This window comes from Harpegnathos saltator, unplaced genomic scaffold (assembly GCF_003227715.2).
Source record: "Harpegnathos saltator strain DR-91 unplaced genomic scaffold, Hsal_v8.6 scaffold410, whole genome shotgun sequence".
Taxonomy (NCBI): domain Eukaryota; kingdom Metazoa; phylum Arthropoda; class Insecta; order Hymenoptera; family Formicidae; genus Harpegnathos; species Harpegnathos saltator.
Genome location: NW_020230218.1, coordinates 129,326 through 148,796, shown reverse-complemented (window position 1 = coordinate 148,796; position 19,471 = coordinate 129,326). Strand labels below are relative to the sequence as shown.

General features: G+C 33.6%; 2 protein-coding genes across 4 annotated transcripts; both read right to left on the bottom strand.

Annotated features, from left to right (window-relative positions):
* Window positions 1–403: 403 nt before the first annotated feature.
* On the bottom strand, window positions 404–2,865 carry LOC112589158 (uncharacterized). Of its 3 annotated transcripts, none has more exons than XR_003113325.1 (3): window positions 2,563–2,853; window positions 1,390–1,549; window positions 404–1,135 (listed from the first exon to the last, which is right to left on the bottom strand). XR_003113325.1 is itself a non-coding variant. In XM_025301345.1 (3 exons), exons 1-3 carry the CDS (start codon window positions 2,586–2,588, stop codon window positions 1,085–1,087), a joined length of 222 nt encoding a protein of 73 aa, XP_025157130.1. In that variant the 5' UTR covers window positions 2,589–2,865; the 3' UTR covers window positions 404–1,084. The 3 variants fall into 3 exon arrangements, 2 of the variants coding, with proteins under 2 accessions (XP_025157130.1, XP_025157129.1); XM_025301345.1 differs by having other exon boundaries at window positions 1,394–1,549; window positions 2,574–2,865; XM_025301344.1 differs by having other exon boundaries at window positions 2,574–2,603.
* Window positions 2,866–3,360: 495 nt separating this feature from the next.
* Window positions 3,361–8,714, bottom strand: LOC112589160 (uncharacterized). Its single transcript, XM_025301355.1, has 5 exons — window positions 8,339–8,714; window positions 7,973–8,104; window positions 4,251–4,602; window positions 3,901–4,052; window positions 3,361–3,483 (listed from the first exon to the last, which is right to left on the bottom strand). Exons 3-5 carry the CDS (start codon window positions 4,600–4,602, stop codon window positions 3,361–3,363), a joined length of 627 nt encoding a protein of 208 aa, XP_025157140.1. The 5' UTR covers window positions 7,973–8,104; window positions 8,339–8,714.
* Between the last annotated feature and the right edge of the window lie 10,757 nt (window positions 8,715–19,471).

The window sequence follows — 19,471 nt, the reverse complement described above, 5'->3', positions numbered from 1 at the left end:
GATTTCTTTTATATATCTTCTAAATATCTAAAAGATGTCTTAAAAAAACATCTTGCCAGAAATGTAAAAGACATCTAAAAGATTTCTTTTACACATATCTCAAAGATGTCTAACAAATATCTTTTAGAAGTCTTCAATATATTTTAAAAAACATAAAATATTGAGAAATGAAATAACAAATAATAGCATTGCGTTAATATTATATTTATTGACGATTATATTAACATTACAACACACACACACACATACATATATATATTGTGTATATATTTTTTATTTATAAATATATATTATTATATTTATAATTATTATATAAAAATTATATTAAATTATATATTAATTATTAATATATAATTATTAATTATATATTAAATATTATAATTATTACACTTTATATTTGACTGTTTTATAATAAAATATGTTTTCATATAAATTATATAACGTAACAACATTGTTTGCGTTAAAACGTTACTTGCTTGTTAAGATATGGGCGTAGCCAGAATTTTTTTTCAGGCAGACCATACACAAGCCACCTCTTTCAATTTAAGCATTCAATGCAAAAAAATTATATAAATTTTATCACTTTATTGCCGGTAAAAAATAAAAAAAAAACTTCAGCGCCTTCGTATAAAAAAATAAATTTTTTTCTACGTTTAGGGGACCGTCTTCCTCTGCCTCCTCCTGGCAACGCCCATGCAAGATATAATTAATTAATTTCTTATTATTAAGTATACAGGCTGTGCGGTAACTCGCTTTAGAAACACGATGTACAGGTAGATTAGGTGAAACTGAAGAAAAAATTCCTATATCATTTTGCGAAGAACCACATAAAATATAGAATTATTAATTAATTGATCATTAGCTAATTTCTTTAATTAATAACACAATTTTACGTCGTTCTTCGCAAAATCATAGAGGAATTGTTTTTTCAGTTTCACTTAATCTATTTTCATATCGCGGTTTTTAGCGGAATTATCGGGCACTCTGTATACTAATTACAGAGTAATTTATTGTTGCACTTTTTTGTTTCGATATCTCATTTTATCACCTGCATGTTGCAGCCAGTTTTTTACATGCTTGACAATCAATGTAATGGTACAGTCAGGTCCATTTCCTTTTGTACGATTGACAGTACCTGTGGATAGTATTTATATGTTTTTTAGTACTAGTAGATATATCTGGTTGGAAAAAATTCATATCTATTTATATAAACAAAAATAATAGTACTCTAAACATTATGACAAGTTATAGTCCTTACATATCACTAATGTTTAAAAGTATTTTTTGTATCTATATTTGAAAATGATATAAAAGAGAATTTAACATTTGGAAAAATTAAGAGACATATATATATATATAGTTTATTTGTAATTGTTAAAATATACGTACTAACTATAATGTTTGCAAAAGTTGTATTTTCGATTGCGATAGTATTTTTTGCACCAGTCCAAGTCAACTTGTGTCCTACATCAAATGTTATGCAATATGTGAGTATATTGGAGATCATTTTTTGTGTAGAGTCACCACCAATACACTTTATTTTCTTTTCCTGCAAAGAATAATGTTAATATAGACGTTAATGTTCGTATACGTGACTTTTTTTCTTTTATTATTTATTATTATTCGTATTTCGATATTACTATATACATATGGCCAAATCTATGTGAGCAGATTTCGAGTGCAATCTAATATCATCAACAGTAGATCGCAAGTAAACAATAAATTGATGCAAGATATATGAAATCCTGCTACCAAACTATTTTCACATATGCGACAATGTTTTCGATTGGGCATAAAATTATATATTGATGGATACGAAGAAAGTATTTGTACACATACACATATGTATGAATATATAGAGTGTTTGTTTAGGGATCATATTCAATGGAGGCATAGAACTGATTAAGATAAACAAGAAAGTCAAATATCATGTAGTAAAATAAAAAAAAAGCCGATTTATGCATGAACAAAAATTGGTTGTAGAACTCACGTTCGGTCTCTGCAGCTCGCAGATCGAGTTAAATCATCTAACGATACTTACCGGCACGTGACAAGCAGAAGGGAAAATGTGCAGAAATAATCCTTTCTTCTTCTTGCCGCGCGCCCGATAACTATTGCTAGACGACTTGATTCGATATGCGAGCTTCAGCGACCAAACGCACCTCTTACTACCGCTGCGATGCACGATTTTTATTCATGCATTACTCAGTAATTTTTTATGATTTTTGCAAAAAGATATTTGACTTTTGTTTATCTTAATCAGCTCTATGCCTCCATTGAATATGATCCTTTAGTTAACAAATACTCTGTATACACACCACACACACACACACATACACACACACACACACACAGACACACACACACATATATATATATAATGTGCAATTCAATTAGTGATTCATTGACTGATATGAAGAAAATATTTATTATTCAATATATTCATATGTGTGTGTGATATATATATATATATATATCACACACACATATGAATATAAATACTTTCTTCATATCAGTCAATGAATCACTGATTGAATTGCACATTATTCAAAATATACTTACAAAACATTTACGAATTGCTTCATCATTTTTCAATGTTTCATTAAATTGTACGTAAAAACGTATTCCTCGACGGATGTCATTGAAAATTCAGGCATTAAATCCATAGTTATTGCTTCATTTTCTTCATTTCTTTGGAAACTTTCTCTTAAAATAGCAACTATTTCTTTCAATTTTGTGTTATTTTTAGCTGCTTCGTGTTTTATCTCTGTTTTGAATTGTTGAAAGTCTTGATGTAAAGTATCTACTTTTTCATATAAAGAACCTGCAAGAAGAACTATTTATATTTCATCATTCATATTTTACTGTAAGCATCTTCAGAGACTAATTTTTTAATGTTATTAATAACTTTGTACACTACAATATACGATAAAAGTATTTTGGAATATAATAATAACTATATTATATATGATGACAATACTAAAACAATACATTACTAAAATTTACAAATTTTTAGAAATGATTTACTATTTTCACTGTTTAGTATTCATTAGTATGATCAATCAATTAGTATTCATCTATATGAAAGAAAGTATTCATCTATATGAAAGAAAAATGTATTTTACTTATAATTAATGTATATCCTCGTCTACATTCATTTCTGTAATTGGGAGAGCCTTCATCGCTAAATAAATAATAGAAATAGGTTCACAGATTATTGAATTTACTTATTCAACTAACTTTATATAATATATGCCATGACAAAAAGTATACCGCTATATAATTTGTCATTATTACCAATTATCTCATTTTCCTTATTATCGATGTTCCGATCATAATCACGAGAATTAGTATCATCCGTCATCTCTTATCATCTTGCTCATCCTCATGAAAAACTTGAATTGAAAATTGGTGTTCATTTAAAGGTGAAGGGACATTGCAATTAGATGGATTATTTTTGACGGATAAAATTTTATCTTCCTCCTGGAATTCAAAGTATATTAATATACAAATTGTATGTGTGTGTAAATCTAACATATACGTGTGTGTGTACAATATATATTTATGTATGTATTTATAAATTAAATAACGATTTTTGTCCGAATTTATTCAACTCTCATCTATATTTACATATTAAATAAAAATATAAATACTATTAATTAAGTAATAATTATTCACGTATTGTAATAAATATATAAATGGTTTTATCAAATGCTACTATTTTGTTTCACTGAACAACATAGAAATGCGTGTGAAATGTCTATTTTTGCAGCTATGTATTGATAGTTACGATTATTCCAATTATAAATTATTAAAAAATAATCGATGTCTGAATAAAAGCACGTCCTAATTAGCGCTATTTTTCTCTATATATTAATCATTAATATTTGTAGTACTCACCCGCTTCTGCACGTTATATTCCGAACTCACTGATCTAAAATGTAATGAATTTTTCTCAAGTTCAACATTTGTAGATGTAGCTCCAATCCCTTCGTGTATTTTATAATTTGATGGGGGATGTTGATTTGATTTATATTTCTTGGAAATATTACCTATATTTTATAGAAAATTAGTTTTTTCAACGATTTACGACTTATCTTTATAATTATATACTTATCTTTATAATTATATACTTATATATAGTATATAATTATATTAGTAAATTAGTTTTGTTACTCATTTTCAATGTGCTACTTTACGTTTTATCATATTATATTTTGTAATTTGCTGTAATAGAATTTGAAACTTACAATTATTCACGTAATTATTCGATTCATCGTCATAAAATTTTTTTTTCGTTATCAAACGTTTCAGAGGCAATGTTTGGATTGGTTCATTTAAAGAAGCAAATTGAATATCATCCGAAGTGGATATATCAATACAAGATTTTTCTGCTTCCCGAGCCTTATCAAATGTATTGTAAGGTCCTAAAATTTTATGAAAATGACTGATGTTCCAATCATTTCCAGGATTTATCTTCTTCTTTATTGTATTGGTAATATTTTTTTTAGACAATGGAAACGTAAATGTTTTTGCATTAAAGTTTACCCAAGAATCGGGAACGACTTGGCAGTATTCGTCCCAAAATACGACGTAATACATCTGTAACAATAAATACTGATTAAGTAATGATGAAGTATTTAAGAGAATAAATGAAAATAATTTCACTCATAATTATTATGATTTTCTATCCTAAAGCATCCAAATTATGGTTCAAACTTGTCATAATTTATTGTTAAAAAATATTTATATATATAAAACTTATTATTTATATAAATATCTATCATAATTACAAATTGGATTAAACAATATTATTTGTATAATATAATATATTTATGTATGATATAATACAATTTATAAATTACTAGTTTTATTTATAAATTATTACAGTTGTTTTTATAAAAAATAACAACTCACTTCAATCATTAGTATGTAGAATAGGAATTATACAAAATGTATCTTTGTAAGGAAGTCGCATTGCTTTTGCGCTTATTTGACTTATTGGATACATTCCAATTTCAGACCATTCATTTCCGACATAGATTTTCAAATTTCGCGAATCACATGGATATGAAGATATATTATCGAAATTTTTTAACTTTTTTCCAAGTATTACTGTTTCTCCATTCTTTTTTCCAATATATTCAATCATGAGAACATTTCTGTTATTCATATAACAATAAGAATCGGCTTCTTTGATGCAGGATAGTGTAAATTTTTCAAATATTATTTCTTTATGAGATTGTGTACATCCAAACAATAATTCTTCGTTCTTGGCATTTTGAAGAATGGGATATTCTTCAGGTTTATACCCAATATTTCTTACAGTTTGACATTTTTCCATTAATCGTCTGTGCAATTGTTGTAACGGTTGTGCATTTTTTCGTAGCATTCGTTTCATTTCTTGAAAATAATTTTCGAATGGAAAAGCACTGAACATGTCCAGACACCCATGATTCTTAACATCAACATGTAAATGAACCAAGTTATGTACATTGTATGTAACGTAGTTCTCAGAATATAACATTTTAAATGTTTGTACAAAATGTACTAATAATTCATGTGCATATTCGTTATTGTATTCGCAATCGGCAGGATTACAAAGAATATAAATTGCACAATGTAGAACATAAAAATGTCTCAAATAATCATTTGGCAAATATGACCATAAAATTGATAGACTAGTATATAAGAGAAACAGTCTAAATTCTGTCGCTTTCCAGCGATCTAATTCATCTAAACCTCTTGGTTTCCTAGAAAATTCTCTAGGTATGTATGTTATTAACTGCTTTAAATCTATAGATAATTGATCAATTTGAGAAGCACGCAGTTTAATGCCCTTTATTCCTCGGATCCACATATTTATAAGTCTTTTCATGACACCGAGACAAACAAGATGCATATAATCTAATGGGAACTGTGTTACCATTTTCAATCCAATGTTTTCAAAAGGTGAATTATCCACATGATGATCTTCATTATGTCGTAATAAAAATTTTGCATCTGTGCGTAATGGAGCATTTTCATTAAGGAATAACATTCGATTGTTCCTCCATTCACCTTCCTCTTCACATTTATCGCATCCATAATATCCTGTATGACTTTTAATACATTTCATGAATGCTTTTGCCGGGGCGTCGCATATTATAGCATTTATTAAAACTTTGTATTTTTTTCCTCGATATTGGAATCCTTTATTTTGAATTTCACTATATTCTTCAATAAATTGATGAATAATCTCATTCGGTTTCTTCGGCTTACAATATCCGTGGAATACTCCAATGACAAAAGGTTTTTCTCTATAATGAACGTGGACAATTTGCCCTAAAAGTGGCCAAAATTGCGATTTAGAACTCTTTGCCAATGGTAGTCCGTCAATGCTTAAGTTGATTTTAATTTCATTTTCACAACGTTCATGGAGAGGTTTATTATATCGTAAATGATTCTTCAATGCTGTCTGCAATCCATGATAATAAAAAGTACCAGAATGATTCTTAATTATTGATGTTGTTCTCGGAGTTCCCAATAAAGTTCTCGCATTACAAGGAAGCTTTTCATATCCATTGATTTTGAGACCTTGAAGCAATTTTGTTAGAGCCACATGAGTAATATTATACTCAAGACTCCATGTCCGAAGAAATTTGTATAATGCAAGTTCTTTCTGTACATTAAAACTCAAATCTTTATAACATTGATTATTGCATTCGGCAATCAATTCCATATCAGATTCTGAATAACTACAATTTGAATAAGAATCAATTCTTTGATTGCATTCTTCGACATCTCCATACATATATATATTATTATTATTCAAATAATTGTTACTATTCTCTTCAATAAGAATATTGTCATTAGACATTTCATGAGGAATCTCAATGTCTAAATTAATATTATATGTATCGCCTGTATCAATAGTATGTACTGCACAATCAATATTTTGTCGCCGACGCCATTGTTGAGACCGACTCAAATCGTTATATCTTTTTCTTTTCGGCATTATTAATTTTTTTATTATATGTCGTTTGAAACCTACATACAAATGATGAAAATTTCATGATATAAAGGCAAAATATTTAATAAATAATATGTAGTTCTTCCACATATAAAAATACGAAAATCGAATATCGAATATATGAAAAAGTGAAATTATTCCAGATATTTAATATTTAATATTATTATATTAATTATGCCAGAGTATGAAATATCTTTTAAACTATTATATTTTTTAATTTTATCTTTGAATGAATATCAATGATTTTATTACAAAGATATTTCGTGTAGATTAAAAAAGAAACATCATATCCTATTTCTTCTTTGTAGTAGCGTCCAGATGAGTACTGCGTCCTGGAACAGCTTTATATCGACGTTTCAGAAACGTTGCAGTTTGCATCTTAAGAGCTGAGAGCTTTGATATTAATTATTCTCTCCTCTTCTTTCTTCAACACAAGGAAAGGGATACCTAAGCACACTCACGAAAGAGGAAAATTCAATATCAGGACTCCTCAGCCTTGAAGATGCAAACTGCAATGTTAGCGAAACGTCGACATAAAACTGTTTCAGGACGCGGTACTCAACCGGAAACTATTACAATGAAGAAATTCACCGACCATGAAACCCTCAAATCTGAAACAATCAGTGCACATACTAACGTCAGATTGGCGACAGATCCACAGACATCTGTGTCCACAATCTGCTGTTAGACTGCCGGCAGAGTATGCTAACACAATCTATGACAGCTCTGACAGCAGCTTGATGGCAGAATGCAGATCTTGCTAACGTCTATTAGCAGGCTCTGCACGCAATATACCACGAATCTGCCATAAAAACCTAATTAATACATACTGTGTGCAATCTATTGCCTTTGTGTTACAAATGCTGCTAAGAGATTGCTCGCACAGGTTTGGTTATTTGCTTATTATATTATTTCTAGTTTTCAATTTTTCAAAGAATCGTAATCATTACTTGAACATACCTTATCGAGGAGTTTACCAGCAAGTAATTCATAAAATTAGATAATTTCTATGGCGATAATTGTGTGAAGACGGAAGACAACAACCAAGTACTACTGGTACAGTCCGAATATTGTGTCAATTCCGTTGTAAACCTAAACATAAAATGTGATTGATTAAAATCCTAATGTTCATTGAAGTACAAGATGTAGCACATTTATTACTAACATTATAATTTTCCAGCAAAACATAAGGTTAGGATAGAGTAAATTATATTAAAATATTCTTAGTTATACAAATCGCACAGAAAATATTAAACATTGAATGGCAAAAGGATTTAAGTATAAAGACAGATACAATTGTAAATTTGAAGGATTTCGAAGGATTACCTTTGATAAATATCGGATCCTTGAACCGCACGTTTCTTTTCGGTGGGAAGTCATGAGGTCTGTTGTTTGGAATTGCACTGCTGAACTATCTAATCAAATGTTGCACGGATTATTTCATTGGCTACGAAGTGTCTCAAGGGCTGCGTTCTGTAATTCACTGACAGCATTGAAATGCTATAGTATACGTTACATGAACTATAGATTTTCAGTACTGGCAGTGAATTAGGGAATGTAGCCAAGATAAGCTTCAGAAGGTCTTAAATGTAATGGAGGATTGTGTCACAAATACTGCTAATAGATTGCTCGCACAGGTTTGGTTATTTGCTTGTTATGTTATTTCTAATTTTCAATTTTTCAAAGAATCGTAATCATTACTTGAATACCTTATCGAGGAATTTATCAGCAAGTAATTCATTAAATTAGATAATTTCTATGGCGATAATTGTGTGAAGACGGAGGAAAACAACCAAATACTACTGGTACAGTCCGAATATTGTGTCAATTCCGTTGTAAACCTAAACATAAAATGTGATTGATTAAAATCCTAATGTTCATTGAAGTACAAAATGTAGCACATTTATTACTAACATTAATTTTCCAGCAAAACATAAGGTTAGGATAGAGTAAATTATATTAAAATATTCTTAGTTATACAAATCGCACAGAAAATATTAAACATTGAATGGCAAAAGGATTTAAGTATAAAGACAGATACAATTGTAAATTTGAAGGATTTCGAGGATTACCTTTGATAAATATCGGATCCTTGAACCGCACGGTTTCTTTTCGGTAGGAAGTCACGAGGTCTGGGAGTCGATTGCGTGTATTGAAACAAGTGAATGACAAAAGTGAGTGAATTTACTAGAATTCACCACGTTTCAAGATACGCAATCGATCTGTTTTTGTTTACCTCCCAGATAGCACAATGTCTACAAAGATGTTTAAAAACTTCTAAAAGAAGTAGGACGTCTTTTAGACATCTTTTAGAAGTCTAAAAGACATGTTTGCGCACATTTTGCTATCTGGGCTGTTCTTTGTTGTTATTTGTCTGTTGTTTGTTGTTATGTTGCACGGATTATTTTATTGGCTACGAAGTATCTCAAGGGTTGCGTTCTGTAATTCACTGACAGCACTGAAATTCTATATACGTTACATGAACTACAGATTTTCAGTATTGGCCGTGAATTAGGGAATGCAGCCAAGATGAACTTCAGAATGTCTTAAATATAATTGAAGATTCACACGAGATCGGATGATACGATATATCCCATAGGAGAACAATTTCTTATAGAATACCGGCCTTAGGGCCGGTTGTTCCAAGTTTAAAGTAATTAGTTAATTTGTCTATTTTTATTCCTTCCTTAAATTAGACAGATAAATTATGATTAAACTATTATTTAACTTACCAAGAAGTTGAAACAATCGGCTCTTAAAGATATCTTCTAAAAGATATCATTTAGATATCTATTACAAATATATTGAAGATATCTTTTAAGATATCTTTCAGATGTCTATAGATATCTTTTATAAATTCTACAAAGATATCTTCCACTACATCTATTTAGATATCTTATAGACAACTTGTAGATATCTTTTAGAAATATCTTAAAGAAATCTTTCATAAGATATCTTTTAGACATCTACAAGACCTCGTTGTTTTCTGGGTAGTTCACGTGTACATTTTAACGTTTTATACCTGCGCCGGCCGCAACGGTCAACCCTTAGACAAAATTTGCCATAGGATCAAAGAAACTTTTTGTTCGCTTCGGCTATCCACATGCTTACAATAAGGGAACCGGCTTTCAAGGGTCGGCCTTGTCACTCGTTGATTTTTGTTGGTTTCAGTGAGTTCATGCGGAACCCATTTTCCTTCTTTCTGGATCTTTCCTATCTCATGTAGGCGTTTGGAAATCGTTTGCTGCGTTACTCCCAACTGCTCTGCAAGCTCTTTTTGTGTTTGTGCCGAATTCTCAGCGAGCAGTTGTTCCAAAACATCATTATCGCGTCGGAGAGCCTCCAGGGCGTTGTTTGTCGATTAGACTGAAATTATTGCTTTTAAACCGCTTAAACAAAAATGCGCACACATCGTACGATACAACACCTTCGCCGAGAAAGGAACAAATCGATTCGTACGCTTTTGTAGCATTTTTTTCTTGTTGGAATTCGTAAAGAATGCAGTGTCGGATATGCACCTTATCTGTTGCCATTTTCGACTGTATTGAACTGAATACTTTTGAAGGTTATGTTGGGCCTTTCGCCAAACTATGTTCTTTTTGATAGCTATATGTCAACATTGCATAATCACAAAAGAGAATCTATTCAATTTAAAATTGATTTCATAACTGTTTACCAAGTTTGTAAATATGAAACCGGGATTTGCCCATAGATGGCTCTAGCTGTCAATGTATTGACGCATAAAAATAACGTGTCAAAATAACACACTCGGATTTGCGTTGTATCGCGATTATATCTAGGAATCAATTTTATGCCGAGTATCGTTGGTGCACCATTGACAACGATGGTCCTCTTTTCGCAATTGTACGATACAGAACTTTCAGTTCCTTCTGTCGTTAATATACCACTGACAAGAATTACGATATAAGACAATTTATGCATGATATATGGTAAAAATGTTTGGTCCATGATACAGCTTGCAAATGAAATATGAACGATACAGAGAAATATTAACTGAAAATATTAACACTGAATCTAATTCATCAAGGTTTATGGTTAACTTAAAAAAAATTGTACTTTTTTCAATCAAAATTTCTTAATCGTTCTCTCTCGCTCTCTCTCTCTCTCTCTCTCTTTCTCTCTCTCATTTCGTCAGAAATGAGTTCATTCAACCAAACATATTTTCCGTGTAGACTTGAACAAGACGATAAGACACGATGAGTCTCTACGCGAATTCTATCATACTCTAACAATTAAATATTCTCCTAACGATAGAGTACAATAGAGTACGATGAAAAGTGTTCATCGTATTCTATCTTTACGCGATATCATTTCTTTCGGATCCGATGCAGCAAAACGATAGATTGCGAGAAAACTGTAAGGTGTAGGTTCGTAACTGTACTGGATATAGAGCCGACTATTGGCTACGAGCGTTAGAATCAAGATATTGCGCATGTGTCGATCCTCGTGAGAGAACGAGCTCGCCGAAAAGAGGAGAAGACGGAGAGACAGAGAGAGAGCGGAGAGTCTGGAGACAAACGTCGAAGGGTTAAGTTGTATAAAGAGTATTGTCGAGAAATAGCGAATAGAGCTAGTCGATTTAATAAAGCTGTCGAAATTGTGATTAAATATAAGAAATTGTGTTCGTGTTTAAATATACTTTATTGAAGAAAAGCTAGGCTATCTAATACATTTCCTTGTTGGACTCTTTTTGCCGTACGCTACACGCTGCTACGTTTATTTCATACGAGAATCCTGATACCAATCCTTGAGCATCGAGAACCTTCTAGAAAGGGACAGCCTGACACCCCTTTCCTGGATAGAGTTCTTGTTCGACCTATAGAATCCTAAAGAGATCTTACAAAACGATGAGAATCTTTGTAGATCTCATCGCTCTCTATCGCTTTCTCCTTTTCGATGTTTTCCTTGATCAAAGAACTTTTGAATCTTGAACTTTACAATTCAATATGAGCTATCTGTGGTACCTCATAAAATAATCTCATAATTGTAATCGCGAATATTCAGCGGCCATATCGGCGCGAGCTTAGACGCGGTACGGCGGGATGTAGGAGCGGCGAGGTAAGGACATAAACATTGGCGCGTCGTCCTTCCTCTCGCCGCGCGCCGGCAACAGTTCCTTTGTCGACTGGGCAGTGCTCTTTAGCCTGAGCGGCTAGATGCTCCTCCCATAACGTCTCGACGTGCACTCATTCCTCAGATTTCTGTCATTAATAACTCGATAATTACTGCGAATCTCACAAAACGATATGGAACTTTTATATTTGTCTTAACCCGCTCTATGTTTCCACGAGCTCTGCCAGATTAGTTATAAGACACCCTATATACAGGGTGTCCCATTTTAATCCGGCCGGCTGAATAAAATTCGAGGATGATATTTTCCAGAAAAAAATGTCAAACAAATGTTGCTCAGTTCTAAGGGGGACATTCGATACTATCAACAATTTTGACCTCGGGTGAAGGGTTCAAGGTCATTCAAGGTCAACTTTTTTTTCTTAAATGGGAACCCCTATTTTTCACATTGGCAATTGGTTCTACGTAAAAGAAAATGAAACTTTTGTCTGAAGCATTTTTTTTATAACGCAAACTAATTTCACTTATTCAGCCTCCAAAATTGAAATTTTCAAACTTTCTGAATTTTTTACTGGAGAATGGTGGAGTTTGGGAGGAAATTGCAGAAGACAAAAAGTTCTTGGAATGCTGCAAGGAATTCACTCGAATTTTCGCATAGTTGATCGTGCACTTTTTTCGAGGTACTTCCTGACAGGTAGAACATTGGCGGGAAAAAGTGCACGATCAACTATGCGAAAATTCGAGTGAATTCCTTGCAGCATTCCAAGAACTTTTTGTCTTCTGCAATTTCCCCCCAAACCCCACCATTCTCGAGTAAAAAATTCAGAAAGTTTGAAAATTTCAATTTTGGAGGCTGAATAAGTGAAATTAGTTTGCGTTATAAAAAAAATGCTTCAGACAAAAGTTTCATTTTCTTTTACGTAGAACCAATTGCCAATGTGAAAAATAGGGGTTCCCATTTAAGAAAAAAAAGTTGACCTTGAATGACCTTGAACCCTTCACCCGAGGTCAAAATTGTTGATAGTATCGAATGTCCCCCTTAGAACTGAGCAACATTTGTCTGACATTTTTTTCTGGAAAATATCATCCTCGAATTTTATTCAGCCGGCCGGATTAAAATGGGACACCCTGTATAATTAGTATTTATTGCATGCATTTTTTAATTAATACATTTGTATGTATGTTGTTTGTATGTATGTATAAATAACATTTATATGTATATATATACAGGATGTTTGATAGCTGATCATGCAGACGAAAGTTGGGGATAGATTGGGTGTAGCCGAGAAGAAAAGTCATGTACCATAATGTCAAATTGCCAATAGTTATCGAGTTATTAATTAAAACATGTGAGCCAACGAGCGCGTAGAGAGCGGAGGGCGACCGCAGTAAGCACGTAGACATTTGATACAGGCGGAGTCAGCGAGTGTCGATAGGCAAGCGCGCGCGGCGAGGGGCAACGTAAACGACAAGAGGCGAGCGCGCGCGACGAGGAGCGAGCGAGCGCGAACGACGAGGAGCGAGCGAGCGCAAGCGACAAGAGGCGAGCGAGCGCGACGAAGAGCGAGCGAGTACGAACGACGAGGAGCGAGCGAGCTATAAGGAAAAAGCTATAAAGAAAAAGCTCGCTCGCTCCTCGTCGCGCGCGATCGCCTCTTATCTCTTACGTTGCTCCTCGCCGCGTGCGCTTGCCTATCGACACTCGCTGACTCCGCCTGTATCAAATGTCTACGTGCTTACTGCGGCCGCCCTCCGCTCTCTACGCGCTCGTTGGCTCACATGTTTTAATTAATAACTCGGTAACTATTGCCAATTTGACATTATGGTACATGACTTTTCTTCTCGGCTACACCCAATCTATCTCCAACTTTCGTCTGCATGATCAGCTATCAAACACCCTGTATATACATATATATATACATATATACAGAGTATTTGATAGCTGATCATGCAGACGAAAGTTGGAGATGGATTGGGTGTAGCCAAGAAGAAAAGTCATGTACCATAATGTCAAATTGGCAATAGCTGCCGAGTTATTAATTAAAACATGTGAGCCAACGAGCGCGTAGAGAGCGGAGGGCGGTCGCAGTAAGCATGTAGACATTTGATACAGGCGGAGTCAGTGAGTGGCGGTAGGCAAGCGCGCGTGGCGAGGGGCAACGTAAGCGACAAAAGGCAATCGCGCGCGACGAGGAGCAAGCAAGCTTTTTCTTTATAGCTAAGATATCAGACCGCGGGAAAGGGTTAGTGTTGCCATTTGATGTAAGCAACATACCCGGCAATATTAGAAATAATAACCGCGCGACCTCTGTGAGGTATATATATATATTCGGAGACGAGAGTAGACGAGGATTGATTATAGAAGATTGGATTGAGTAGTATTTCAGTAATTCGAGCTCTTTAGCTTTTCGGCTTATAGCCTTATCTTTTCAATCGTGGTGCTCTTTCGGCCTTTGGCAATTATTGATTCGTTTCTGCCTTCGTCTTCTGCGCTCTTCGTTTATTGGAGTTTATATTGTAATCCGTGAGCTTCGAGACTTTTGGAGTATTCAAAGTCTGTACTTCCGGACATTGGTCATCGCCAGGCGAGTGCCTAGGTATCCTATTGACGGACGTGGTTCTGACACGGCCTGAGGAGATTGCCGTGTCGTAGAATGTAACGAGGTACAGAAGAATAAATTTCTACGCACTATTGTTAATAAATCATTTTATCAGTCTCTTTTCCAAGCGGCAATCATTCTGACAAGAAAAAGTATCATTTTGATATAAATAAGAGATCTAGCAATAGCTACGTAATCTTACAATAGCTTTTTCCTTATAGCTCGCTCGCTCCTCGTCGTTCGCGCTCGCTCGCTCTTCGTCGCGCTCGCCCGCCTCTTGTCGCTTGCGCTCGCTCGCTCCTCGTCGTTCGCGCTCGCTCGCTCTTTGTCGTTCGCGCTCGCTCGCTCCTCGTCGCGCGCGTTCGCCTCTTGTTGTTTACGTTGCTCCTCGCCGCGCGCGCTCGCCTACCGTCACTCGCTGACTCCGCCTGTATCAAATGTCTATGTGCTTACTGCGGTCGCCCTCCGTTCTCTACGCGCTCGTTGGCCCACATGTTTTAATTAATAACTCGATAACTATTGTCAATTTGACATTATGGTACATGACTTTTTTTCTCGGCTACACCCAATCTATCTCTAACTTTCGTCTGCATGATCAGCTATCAAACACCCTGTATATATACATATACATATATATACATTCTTTTAATCACACGTGTAATCATATGTGATATATAATGTGATATAAATTAAGTTTTATTTCTGTTGAAAATTAATTATACACTATTAATATTTATATTAGTTCAGCTAATTTTAGAAATTAGCTATAATTGCCGTTAAAAATAATTCATTTCTATTCAGTATATTGCAAAAAGGATTTTATCATAAATATATGTATTATTTTTAATATTATATTACGTAAAACATGTGTACGCTTTTTTCCGGTTAATCTGTAGAAATACCGAGTTATATTTGACCGTTTCGATGTTTTAATGTAGTATATTGTTTTTGTATGGTAAAAGTATAACTTTGAAATTCTCTGAGTTGTTAACACACGACTTGTGTGTGCTGTTTCTTTATTGTGATACAAAAATTTATTCTATTTGTTCCACCTTTAACAGAATCTACTATTAAGGAGAATATTAATTAAAATATCAAAACGGTCAAAAATTATTTGGTATTTCTAGTGTCTTTTTCTTTTTCTATGTTCCTTTCTCTATCCTTTATTCTGTCCTCTGCCTTTTGTTCTCTGTCCATTAGTTTTCTATATTTTACACCTATCCTTTTGTATTTATTTTGTCTATCCTTTCTATCTATTCTCTTGTATATCTATATTCTTAGAAAATGTAAAAAAGTATATTTTTTTTTAATATGTGTATATATATCAAAATTATTTTATATATGAAATAGTTATAATAGAGAAAACATTTTTTTCATTTATCATTGATGGAACATACATTAACATTTTCTTATTGACGGAAGAGACCACCACCTTCTCGCGGTTTCCGTTGAGCAACAATATGTACGTTATTATTTACAAAATAAATGTGCATTAGGTTAATGCATATAATCGCAAAATTTTGCTCTATTTCATTATATTTATTTGTTTAGCACGTTACAGATTGCAGTGTTAGCATAATTTAAATATTAAATTACATAATTTACTTTTATATTTCTTGTGTGCTAATAATAAATTATCTCTTAAATTAACATAAGTTATTTTTCCGTAACACAACATTATTCTTTTGCGATAAAAACGTACATGCTGGCCAAGAGTGAATTGTTCAAATTATTGCTCTCTCTCTCTCTCTTTCTCTCGCCCGCGCGAAAATATCGTCGGCGAGTCAACGCGTATCTTGAAGCTAGCGGTGTGTTATAGCTATAGCTATACTATAGGAAAGAAAGAGATCGCGCAGATAGCGCTTTCCTTCTCTACTACCCGAAGCTTACCGAACGCCGAGCGCACACGGACACGGCTCAACACGTGCGTACGTTCCCCCTCCATGTGCGCGGGCTGGGTGGCAATGTAGCGAATCTGGCAGCTCTGGCCTAGGGTTTAAGTCTGACCTAGTTTCGACTTATTTTTCCTCTCGTGACGTCATCATGCCCACTCTAAGTACCTTCACTAGACGTCTACTAGCAACAAACGACGGTGGTATAGGAGCTTTGGAACATTGGGTAGTAACCACGAGGGCCCGGGTTCGAGTCTAGTAGCATCCCAGTACATTTCTTGTCGTGACGTCACGGTCGCCATCTTGCGTGACGTCCCACCATGAATTCCCCTTCCCCGCGCGATGTCATACCCCCGCGCCCTGAGTTCCCCGCTTCCCCGCATCCCCCTCAGCACTCCTGGGTTAGAACCGGCCATTTATTCTACTGGAACTATTTCGTTTCTTAGCATATTCTCATATTTTATCACTGTTAGATTTCCGTCAATAAAGAGTGGACCTATGAGAACATTATTCAAAATGCCTACCCAAACATTCACTTTTTGTGGATACTGCGTGTGTGTTTCTTCAATCCAGTGAGGATTTGTATCTGACCAAAATCTACAATTGTGTCGATTAACGTGGCCATTTAACTGAAATGTTGCCTCATCTGAAAATACTACATTTGATAGATAGTTAGGATCTTCGGCTATTTTTTCCATCATCAAATCACAAAATTCAATGCGCCTATCAAAATCATCTTCATTTAGCTCTTGTACAAGATGGATCTTATAAGGATGAAATTTATTCATTTTCAATATTTTAAGCACAGACATTTGATCTATTTCATGTTGCTGTCCTACTTTGCGGGTCGAATCATGCGGATTTTCGATAAAGGATTGTAGAACATCTAATGATTTTTCTACACTTGTTGCTGATACTGGCCTACCTGGTATTGCACGATTTTTCACACTTCCAGTTTCCTGAAAACGCCTTATCGTTCTTTCAACGGGAGATTTTGAAATGACATTACCCTGATTACGAAAAGTTTCATTAAAAAGCCACCTCACATCATTGTACGACCTTAGTCGATCATCCCATCCTCTCATCATCAAAAAAAATATGCGTTCTCGTTCTGAAAGACTTGCCATATTGACAAGCAGAAGTGGTAAGATTTAGTCTACTCGACCAAATTAATATTTGGATCAATTCAAAGTTATTCTAAAGACAGTGCTGAAGAATAATAATGAGCACGGAATGAAGTGCAATTAAATCAGCTTACAATTAGCTTCAAACTATTTCTTAATAATTTTCAAAAAAATAGAGGAATTTCCGTCGAGTTTGCGATTCACTAAACTGTAATGAGTATTAAATGAGTAAATGGAAGAAATAAATATCGAACAGCAGAATAGTTCAAATAAATAAATAACTGAAATAAATCAATTAACGAAATTAAGACAAGCCAATAGGAGCCAACGCCTGGAAGTTAGTCGCGCAATTATTTTTACGAGTTGGCTGGATCATCCTCCGATCTTGTCTTAGTTGGCTCGATCACTCCGACCTTGCCTTAGTTGGCTGGATCATCCTCCGAACTTGCCTTAGTTGGCCGGATCATCCTACGACCTTGCCTTAGTTGGCCGGATCATCCTCCGATCTTGCCTTAGTTGGCTAGATATCTTACTTTAAAAAACTCTATAACTTCGGAACAGCTTATTCAAATTGGATAAAACCATAGTGCTTTGAAAAGGTCTGAAGAAGGGCTATAAGAATATGCAATAAAAAATTGAGAGTTCCATTTAAAAACTCCGAGGTGACCTTGTCCTGACCTTGATGACGCTACCCAAGGTCAAATTGTTAAGATCGGTACATAGGTCTTTTTCAACGCTACAACTTTTGTCTGAAACATTTTTTTATAAAGTGTATATTTTTCGAAATTTTCAGGGGTCCAGGGGTTTTTTCTTTACCCTGTATATAAGCTATTTACTTGAACGTATATAAAAAGGGGCAAAAATGGGCACATTTTCGTTATAGTATATAACATGTAGAATACATTCATAATTTGTTCTTATTTATATGACGTGTTATGCCCAGTTATAGCTAATCGAAAGATAGCGCTGCTCCAAAAAATTAAGTAATATAGAAGAAATGTTGCAAATATTATACATATTTTTGAATTTACATATTAACTCTAAATATATATATAATCGCACAATTCTTGTCTATTAAAAAATTGAGAATGTAGCCGTGAAATGTATACAATTTTAATTATTTTTGACATTTATGTAAAGTCATCACGACGATTGTAATATCACATTGATAGAAAAATATAATTGAATTAATTATAATCTCACTATATTTTATAGTTCATTTTGACGTCAACCATATTTTTATAGTTTGTGGAACCTGCAAAATATAGTACAATAAACACAAATATATAGTCAATGATTGTCTGAAATAATTGTTTAGTTACTTTTACCACATATATGGTAATTTCTCATTCACAAATATAGTGAGATTTAATATTCATATAGTTACATCTGTCGGCATTTAGCAAATATTCTGGTAATATTGACTATATAAAAGAGTTACTTTATCTACCATTTTATATTTGTATCCATACAATAATTTTAGTTTAACTTACTATAATTCTTAGTAAAAATATTATATGGTTGGTTATACTATACCTATATCGTAATTATTACCGATATTACGGTAATACTTACTATAAATATGATATTTCGGACTATAATTTAGTTACTATATCATTATAGTTCCAAATATCATATACTTTTCTCTCAGTGCATATTGCACAATTTCACAGTGCTCCCAAATCAACAATATCTGATGAAACACTATGGAACTTAAGTTTTAACTACTTTAAGATATCTAGAGCATAATAA